Here is a 10641-nt window from a genome sequence, read left to right as displayed (position 1 = left end):
CTCGACACCTTGACAAATGTAATTCCATGTAGAAACATGCGTTTAAATAAAATATTTTACCAAAAAAGTTACCCACGCTTTAACTTGACAGACTGTAATATATTATATTTCAAGTTGAGAAATGGAGAGTAACGTACGTAGTAATCCAATATACTGACGCAGGAAAACGAGTAAAATGTTGAATCTTGAATGTTACTCAATATATTGTGAGTAAACAACAAAAAGGAATTTAAATTATTTTTCAAACTATTGAGGGTGAATGACCGTTTTACACGATACTTCTACATACCACAAGTGGACAAATTTCGATGCCTTCTTGGTACTAACTAAACTGATGTCATGGGACGTCGCGCAATTTTATCACTTAAACTCGCACGTGACCATTGAAGGTGAGCTGGTGAAAAAGTCCAACACGTGTGCCAATTACCGAAAGGTCATAAAAAATAATTTTCCGATTAGAAACTTAGCGATAGGTTTTAATTTATTGTTTCGTTTCTAAACCATAACAATAATCAATATTCTATCGCACTTGTAACATATGCTGCGACCAATATTGAGTAACTTTGACCCCTCCCCCCGGTCCTAATGATTACAACCGTACCCTCCCCCCGAAAATATTAATATTTATATTTAAATATATAAATATATAATATTTATATTTAAATGGCATTTAAATATACATAACTCCATGTTTGAGAAAATAATTATATTTCGAACAATATAGCTGAATATTAAACCAAATAGTTAAATTTTCGACCTGTCAAGACGACTAAAAAAATTAAAATTCAACCACAAAGAGTGGCATTTTCAACCTGGTAGTTTAATTTTCAAATCGAAAATAACTTTTCTACCATGAATTTTTAATTCGAAAGAATAAGTTTTTTAACGAAACAGTTTTATCTTTGATCACAACGGATGACTTTAACAATGTAGTTAATTTTTCAACAAAATAATTCAAATTGCAAGAAAATAGATGAATTTTTAACGAGATATTTGGATTTATAACATACAAAGATAAACGTTCAAGGAAGAGGATTAATTGCCTATTAAAAAATACGATTTTTAAACAAAATACATCAATTTTCAACTAAATAGTTGGATTTTAAACTATCAAATAAACCATTTTAACCCCAAGTGGAATCTAAATTTTCAGTTGCAAAATTAGTTTTCGACAAAATAAAACAAAATTTTTAACAATTTAGATTCAACTAAAAAAAGAATGAAAAAAATAGTTGAATTCTTAACCAAAAAATGAATTTTCACCAAAAAAGATTAATTTTCTCTTCAAGAAGACGAATTTGGAACAAAATATTTCAATTCTTCGACAAATAGATTAATATTTTTAATTTTGAAGGATAAATTTTTAACCAAAAATTAAATAATTAAAATTTCAGATAACAAAATAATTCGGAAAAAAGGAATTTTCTACAAATTAATCAAATAGTTTAATTTGGAAGTAAAAAGTATGATTAATCTGCAAAACAGTTCAATTTCAAACCAAGAATATATGGTTAAAAAAATCAATTTTTTACCAAAAAGTTAAATTTTCATATGAATAATTTATTTGAAACCTAACATATAATAAAGATGCAAAGCAAATAATTTTCTACCGGAAAAAAACATGATTCTTTAACAAATCAGTTCGACTTTCAACCAAAAAGCTTAATTTTCAACTCAAATAATGAACCTTCAGTCAAAAAAGAAATAATCTCCTACTAACAAAAGACAAGTTGTTAACAAAATACATAAATTTCCAACCAAAAAGTTGAAATGAAACGAATTTTCCACAAAATAAGTAAATTTTCAACCAAAGTAATGAATCTGCAATCAACAAAGTAGTTAAACTTTCAATCAAGTAGTTGAATCTTCTGCCAAAAAAGATTGCTGTTTAACAAAATAAATTCAGTTCGAAAAAAACGAGATCAATTCTCAAACAAAAATGTAATAGTAGTATTTTCAACGAAAAATAGTTGGGTTTTTTTATTGGGTTCTAGTAATTCAGTTCGCATTTATACGAAAAAACGAGAAACTCCCCCCTCCTTTCCTGTTATCAATCGTAGTTTTTGGCACGACTCCCTCACCCTTCAAATTGGTATCGTGATTTATGGGATGACCCCTATGTCGCAATTTAGGTCACCTATATTCTATAATGTTGTTATTCGAATCGATTTCCGCGCAAAATTGCGTCGGGAATTAATTCAGGAATCCACGTGAAAAAGAGGGCTGAAAGTGGGCCAACGTTTGAGACACTAATTTGCTCCATTTTCGGTCACGTGGGAAATGCTATATTGCTCTGTTTTTAACTATTTAGTAGCGTCGCAGATAGAGTATCATATACTCAATTCTGAATAAACAGTAATTATTCAATCAAAATTAAATACTGTAATCATTCAATCGAAATTTAAGGTATGTAACAATTCTGCACATGTCTTCTCGGAAAAACAGGGCTCGGACCGACTAGAAGGCTTATAAATATGCGCCTAAGATTACAAAAAAGTCACACCGAATTTTGAAAAAAGGCCACAAAAACTCGCCTCAAAATTTTAAAGGTCATGAAAAAAATATTAGTATCTGACGCTGAATGACTGAAACAATAACTTCTTTGTTTTGATGTATAGAGTACATATTTCTTATTGGTTTTCAAATATTCTTTGCTCAATAAAAATAAACTTTAAAGTTAATAAAATTCTGTAACAATAGTCATACAGCTTGAAGGATTATAAATAATTAACTTGTTCACTTACAATTAGATTTTTAGCAAACGAAAGAAGTTTATAATTACTATTAGCTTTGAATTTAAGAAATATTAATTTTAAACATTTAAAAATTAAAATTATTTGTCAATTATAAAGGCCCTTAAACTGTATAATTTGAATAATATTAATTTTTATATAATTCAGACTTCACAGCCCAAAATTGTCTCAAAACAGTGGAAATAGGGTAATTTTTCAAGAAAATTTAGGAATTAATTCTTTTACATTCCTAATGTTTTAATTCGAATTATATTGCATTCTCAACAAAGCAGTTGATTTTTTTTACCAAAGGATACGAATATTTATTAAATGAATTGAAGTTTAAGCCCAGTAAGTGAATTTTAAACCTACAAAGATGAATTTTCAAGTAATTGGTCGAATTATAAAAAAAAAAAAAAAATTAACCTGAAACAAATAAATGATATTTTAAGCAAAAAAACAAACTATTTTTGTGAAATACAGTTAAATGATCAGCCTGAAAAGTTGAAATTTTAATGAAAAATATCATTTTCAACAAAGATAGATTTTCAACCAAATAGTTGAATTGAAAAACTAATTAATCTGCCAACGAAAGATATATTTTAAAGACAAAGAGACAAATTTTTTAGAAGACAGATGAATTATCAGAATGAAAAGTCGAAGTTTTAACAAATAGATCTTTGCATCCAACACCCGGGTGGAAATTCAAGCCGGGGGCTGGCCATTTTACGGCCGGAAAGCCCGGCTTTAAGCCGGGAGCTGATCGGGGAGCCCGACTTTAAGTCGGGCTGTGGCCGGGGTTTCTGGTCGGAATCCGACCAGCATCGTCACTCTTCGCTGGCCAGCCTCCGTTCATGGAGCATGGCCGGGAGCTGACCGGGGAGCCCGATCGTACCCCGTACAAGTTCAATTGGTGCTTTACTAGATTCAAATGATTCGGGTTTCAGTTGTATGAAGAGCATTAGTCACTAAATTAGAGAATCAATTTGATTCTTTTTTACTGCAGAATTGGAGCATATTAATATATGAAATTCCACACGCCCAGCACACAGACAACATTAACTATTTTCACGTAGTCGTTGAAAGACAGAAAAGGGTATTTAAAAAATAAATATTAAATGATTGCGAGTATTTTGACTTTAATTATTGATAGTCCTGTTTAAAGTAAATACATATATTACATTTTTAAACATTATATTACAAATAAAATTTCTAACGCTACGGGGTATCGAACCTACACATATATCTATACCTAAATCTAACGCCTAGCAGTCAGGAGTGATGACCACTGCGCTAAACCGACAAGTTGAAACTCGTGGAAAAATCCATCCTCATAAGCTACAGTTCAGAAAAGTTGAAGTACCAAATTTTAAGTTCTCTTTTTCTAATTATTTATTATTATGCTGTGTTATGTAAATATAAAATACATGAACTTTTAACATGAATATCAATAAAATAGATTTTAAATAAATAATTTAAATCGATGACAATTTTTCTTCGCGTGATATTTTGTTTTTTCCCGTTGTAGATTATTTCACAACTTTTTACAATAACATGAAATGTAATTTTTTATGGACATTAAAATTTTTTAACAACGGAACTCAGAAATTTAATCGTGAATGTTAAAAATTTCTTAAGAATAAAATTTTTTTAACTTTCGTGTAAGGTTTGGTTTTTGGGTGTCAAAAAGATAATCACCCAATATATTTCCACGCGTGGAACATACGTACGGGCATACACATCCATTTCTTAATGAAACCAGAAAAAGTAATTAAGTTATAAACAAAGTTTGACAATTTTATTATTGCCAATCAGCGCCCGGCCAGCTACCGTCTGAGCATTCGATCATAAGATTTGTCCGATCAGAGCCCAGTCAACCCCCGACTGAGGTTTTGACATAAATTTTGCCTAGCCAGTCTCCGACCAGCGCACGGCTAGGCTCTTAAAAAACAAACATAGCACGGTCAGTCCCCGACCAGGAACCTTGTTGTACCAGGGCTAACCCAGGCTATTTCCACACAAAGTTAAATATAAAAGTAAATAAAATAAAATTTTTTACCCAAAAAAATAATTTAAACAAAGTACATGAGTTTCCCAACAAATAGTTCAGTTTTCAACTTATTAAAGATACACTTTCAACGAAAAATGCAATATAGTTAAATGACATCTTTGTTGGTTTTCAAAAGAAAAGTTTTTTGACTGACCCAACTATCATAATTGTAAAGAAGATTTTTTAATTGACATTATGTTCGATAGTATTTACTTTTATTTTGCAATTAATGCCAACAATTTTTTTTAATAAAGGTAAGATTTTTTAAGTTTTGTCCCGGACTGACCAACCTGGTGCGTCATTCTGGGACAAAAAATCTGATTTTTATCTAAAAAAATGTTTTTTAATTAATTGCAGAACAAACAAAAATATAATCGACTCCAATCCTAATTAAAAAATCTTCTTCACAATCAAAAACTGAATAATTAGTTTTGCAGATAAGAAAAATTAGTTTAAAAAAGACGAGTTATCTACAAAAAAGTACAATTTTTAACGCGAAAATGTGAGTTTTCAACAAAAAAAATTAATTTTCTACCTAATAGTAATCAATAATTGGTTTAATTTTCTATCAGATTGTTGAATTTTTAAGCCAAATAAACCAACTTTGTACAAAATAGTTCAATTTTTAACCCGAAAATATGAATTTTCAAATAAAATTATAAATCTGCAACCAAAGTAAAATTTATTAGAATTATTAACGCAAATTCGATGCTCGAAATTCAAAATTACATATCTTTACTGAAATTCTATGCCGCAACTTAGAATTTTAATTCTTTTCGAAAATTCCCAGTTACAAACCTGCGGATGATTGTAATTCTTTACGTAACATGTTTTATATTTCTTTTATGTGTTCCCTGTCCTAACTCAGAATTATAATTTTTTTTTAATTCCCTGTCGCAAAGTTGAAATTATAATTCTTTACTGAAATCCCACGTTTCAACTCAGAAATATAATGCTTTTACAAAAATTATATTTTCAAGTCAGAATTGTGATTATTTTGGAAAATTCCCGAATCCAAGTGAGAATCATGATTTTTTCGTTTCCCGCTTTTCCCGATTTGCCGGTCAGGTAGACTCCCTAAGACTATTTACTGCAGTTTTGCAAATAAATTCTTCACTCTAAGTTTTCAAGGAATTCGTCTTTAATTTGAAATTTTTTAAGTGCTGTAATCTTTTATTTAAGTTCTGGCAATACAAACTAACACATGAAAAAATATAGGCATGGAATTCAAGGTTCTTGTAATAAGAGGAAAAAAACCTAATAGAATGTAAATAGAAAAAAGTGTGAATTAGACGTTGTTTAGAAACAGAACTGAAAATGCGTAGAAAGTTTGATTTACGAACATTTACCGTTTCTACAAATAGATTGTAAATAGGAAGTTTATGAATATTAAAAAAATTTTTGAATATTCAAAAAAGTGTTTACTGTTATGAAATATTTCGTAATATTTGTTGGTGACGCTGAATTATTGTCGCTCGTAAATAACCATTTCCCTATATGCTTATTATATTCTCATTAGAAGACTTGGGCTATTTTTAGTTGTCTCATTAGTACTCCTCACACTATAAGAGAAAAGATTTTATGACTACGCCGTAATCGAACTGAGACTTGTTGTATGGTAAAAGTGAGCTTAAGAAGTTGCTAGATAATTAAATTGTGATTTATTGCAATTCGAGTAAACTTACCGAGATGTGACAACGAAGATAGAGAATCTGTAAAAAAAAATCAAATTAAGTTTTTTTTTCCCATTAAGAGACAAAAATAAAAATAAATAATTTTTGAAGTGAAAATGTAAGTACAGATATGGTGACCAGACGTCCGGATTTTTCGTTCTCGAAAACGAAAAAACGCGATTTTTATTGCGCGAGCATAAATATGATTTATAAACTATTTATATGATTTATAAATTTATTGAATCAACACAAAATTGTGTCATTTTGTTCAAAATTCAACAATTCTGTTTAAAACAAAAGTGGTAACCTTTTTGGTTGAAAAATCAACCGTTTTGTCGAAAATTCGTCTTTATGGTATGCAAATTCCACATTTTGGTTGCAATTTTTTTCTTTATTGACTTTTAAAGTATTTCTTCTTTGAAAATTTGTCTTTTTGATTTCAAAATTCATCGGTGCTGTAGAAATTTCATTTCGTTTTTGGCTGGAAATAAAACTGCCTGGTTTAAAACTAATCCTTCTTGATCGACGATTTTTAACTATCTTGTTGAAAATTCGTCTTTAAAATAAAATTTTTCTTTATTAAATTATCGAATATTACATTTTTTATTGAAAATTCAACTACTTAGTTAAGAGTGGAACTAATGTGTCAAAAAATTCATTTTTTTGGTTCATGATTCATCATTTTAATTTTAAAACCTTTTTTATTTGGTGAAAATTGAACTATTTTGTTGACAATACGTTCCTAATTGATTGAAAATTAATATGTTAAGGGGTAACATCTATGTAGGGGGCTGTTTTTGAAGGTCATTTTTAAGATTTTTTTAAAGATATATAATATTCCAAACAAAATTGAAGTAGACAAGTTTATTACACGTATTATAGGGAACATAAATTAATTTTTTAGAATTATTTAAAAACAAAATGGCGTCTTTAGCGGACCCAGAGTGCAGCTACTTTTTTTTCAAAGACCTCCACGGCCACCAACTTTTTGTCGCCAATATTTGTCTGAGACAAAGAAATAAATTTTTTTCTTAAAGATGGAATTAAAAGCTAATGTCTCACGTACGATTTTTCAAAAATATAAATTTTTCACAAAATTATACATTTTTGAAAAAAAAAATTTTCAAAAATCGCCAAAAAACTTTTATAAAAAAAAACGTTTTCATTTTATCGAAAAAATCGCACGTGAGATGTTGGATAATAATGTTTTGAAGATTCTGTCAAAATTTTAAATTGATTGGATAAAAACTGACGGATTAATCGCGGTGGTCGTTCGAAAAAAAGCGGTTTCGAGAGAAATGCGTTTAAAGTTTAAAAACTGCCTGACCGCACGCTGGTGGGCCATGCGCTCGACAGCTGGAACTCGGTGAAAAATGTTTGTTTTGGGAAATCGTTTCGGGACATTGTTTTTGACATAATTACGTACCAATTTAGCTTTAAAAAATCGATTTTTTGAAATTTTTACATAGATGTTAACCCTTAATTCAAAATTTAACTGCTCCATTTTTTGTGGAAAATTGATCTTTTTTAGGTGAGAATTCTCGTATTTTTTAAAAATTATTTTCATTGGATAAAGCTTTAACTATTTTGTTTGTACATCGTTTTATTGTTTTTCTAAATATTTATTTTTTAATCGGAAATATAAATATTCCATTTTTGGTTGAAAATTCATGCATTTTGTTGAAGATACAAAAATTTTGTTTAAAAAATTAATCTTTTTAATTGAATATACAGGTGTCTTGTTGAAAATTATTTTTTTTCTTGAGTTGAAAATTGAACTAATTGGTCGAATGTTAAATTTTGTCTTGAAAATTCATATCTTCGGTTTAAAAATTTAACTGTATTTTAGAAAGTCTATCTTTTTGGAATGAAAAGCCCACATTTTTAAAGAATTTTTTTCTTTATTGACTGAAAAGATGTTTTTGGTTCGAAATTCGTCCTTTTGTTTAAAAATTCATCTGTTTCGTAGAAATTTCATCCTTTCTGGCTAAAAATGCAATTGCTTAATTGAAAATTAATCCTTTTTTAAAATTAATTTTTTTACTGAAGATGTATCTTTTTTGGTTCAAAATGCATGTATATTGTTGGAGATTCTTCTTTTCTCGAAGAAAAATAATTTTGATGGTAGATTAACAATCTTCTTGGTGGAAAGTTCATCTTTTTGATTGAAAATTGAAATATTCTGTTGAAAATTCGTTTTTTATGATTAAAAAATGATTTTTTATAATTTAAAATAAATTCTCTAAACGCTAAACATAGTTATTATATTTTTAGTGAAAAATTTATCTTCACTCATAAATTTTTTTTTTCTTTTTTTATACAGTGTCAAACAAGTATATGTTTGATTCAAAGATTTTTCTGAGTGTTTTTCAGTAAAAAATTCATCTACATTGTTGAAAATTCTTCTTTTCTGGTAGAAAATTATTCTTCTTGGTTAAAAACTGTGTTTTTGTTAGAGTTTCTTTATTTCAGTTGAAAATGCATTTCTTTGGTTAAAAATTTAACTAGTTTGTTAAACATTTATATATTCCGTTACAACATTTTTTTCTGGTAGAAAATTCATCTTTTTCGTTGATCAATAATTTTTTCGGTTGAACATTTAATCCGAAAGAAAAATTGATAACAATCCGGGATAATTAAAAAATTTTCAGGGAACAGCAAGGGAAAGTTAAGGATGTCCGAAATTAGTATTTTGCAATAACCCTGTTCTGTTACGCATGTCGCGGAAATTGGCGTTACCCTTGAAGCTATTTTTGTTCTTAACCAAATAGAGAGATCAATTTTTCAAATGGTATTGATTCTAAAAATTCTTTATACGTAAGGAAAAAATAGAAAAAGCTGTCGCAATAAAATATATAAAAATAGACAAAGCTGAGGACGTGAGGGTCAGTCCATATAGTACAGCCATTTGTTGTCACGACGACAATGAAGTTCAAGGAAAAACCGATATCGATGGTGGCATTTTTACAACATTTCCTTATTATAAGTTTGCACGCGCATTTCGTTATAAATAGAAGCGATTCCCTATCATATTCCTTCCTGACAGAACTTCACGGAATTGTCGTTAAAAATTAATTAGCACACTTATGTAAGATTTTCGGTGAAAATTTTGGCACTGGTATTGAGGCAAAGTAAACGTTCTGTGCAGATTTATATGACGATATCTGGAAGTGTGCATTAACAAATGTGCAAAGGTGCATACGCGACACGTGGCATAAGAGGCCTACCATAATCTGCGTTACCAGTTTAGGGGGGGGGGGGGCTAAAAACTACGGTTGGTAGCAGGAGGTGGGGGGAGGGACAGAGGATCAGTTTCAAAGAATCCTTTTTTTTCTTTGATATTTAATAAACCTTACTCTTTTATTCGTTTCTACGCTTACATAAGAACCAAATTAGTAGAACCCAACAGGAAAAATCAACTCGTTTTAGTTGAAAACTCTACTATTCTTTTTTTGGTTTGGAAAATGTTATTCATTTAGTGAAAATGCAACTATTATATGAAAAAGTCATTTGTATTCAACTGTTTTCTTAACATTCATTTTTTGGATAGAAAATGTGTCCTTTTGTTTTGAAAATTGAAGGCTCGGAAAGCAGAACCGAACGAGCGGTCGAGCAGTAGCCAGGAGTGGGGATGACGCGCAGAAAACGCGACGAAAGAGAGAACAGAATTCGTTCCCTCTTTCGTTGTGTTTCCTGCGCGTCATCCCCACTTCTGGCTACTCGACGAGCGCTTGTTCGGTTCTGCTTTCCGAGTCTTCAACTTATCTTTTATATAGGGAAAAAGTAATTTTCTTTGGTTGAAAATTCGTTTTTGTTTTGAAATTTCAACCTACTTTTTTATTGGCTGACATTTTATTCTTTCTTGAATGAAAAACCTTTTATGATTAATAATTCGTCTTCTCGGTTTGAAAATTCATCTCTTTTGGTAGAAATTTAATTCTTTTTTTCTTTATTAAAATTGCAACTGTATGTTTCGAAATTAATCTGTTTTGTTTAAGGATTCTACTATTTTGTTGAGAATTCGTATTTTTTAGTTGAAATAACTGTTTTTCATTTTAAATTAAATATTTTTTGGTTCAAATATCAAATATTATTATTATTATTATTATTACACCATTAAGCCATTTCCCTTTCGGGGTAGGCGTGACTCACTCGGCAGGGGAAAGGAGTAGTGTGTGGATGGGAT

At 29.6% G+C, this 10641-nt stretch overlaps 1 protein-coding gene across 3 annotated transcripts in view; it reads right to left on the bottom strand.

The window, feature by feature from the left end:
- LOC117171752 (lysine-specific demethylase 6B) overlaps positions 1 to 10641 on the bottom strand; it is a 235516-nt gene that overhangs the window by 84698 nt on the left and 140177 nt on the right. For 2 of the 3 annotated variants that reach the window (XM_033359350.1, XM_033359352.1), the window contains exon 3: positions 6468 to 6494. The exons of the other annotated variant lie outside the window; for it this stretch is intronic. In XM_033359350.1, the coding sequence (XP_033215241.1) occupies positions 6468 to 6494 (27 nt within the window). The remainder of the gene's footprint in view (positions 1 to 6467; positions 6495 to 10641) is intronic. 3 annotated transcript variants of the gene reach the window in all.

Source organism: Belonocnema kinseyi, chromosome 4 (genome assembly GCF_010883055.1).
Source record: "Belonocnema kinseyi isolate 2016_QV_RU_SX_M_011 chromosome 4, B_treatae_v1, whole genome shotgun sequence".
Classification (NCBI taxonomy): Eukaryota; Metazoa; Arthropoda; class Insecta; order Hymenoptera; family Cynipidae; genus Belonocnema; species Belonocnema kinseyi.
The sequence above is the reverse complement of the archived record's forward strand: the minus strand, read 5'-3'. Positions and strand labels throughout refer to the sequence as shown.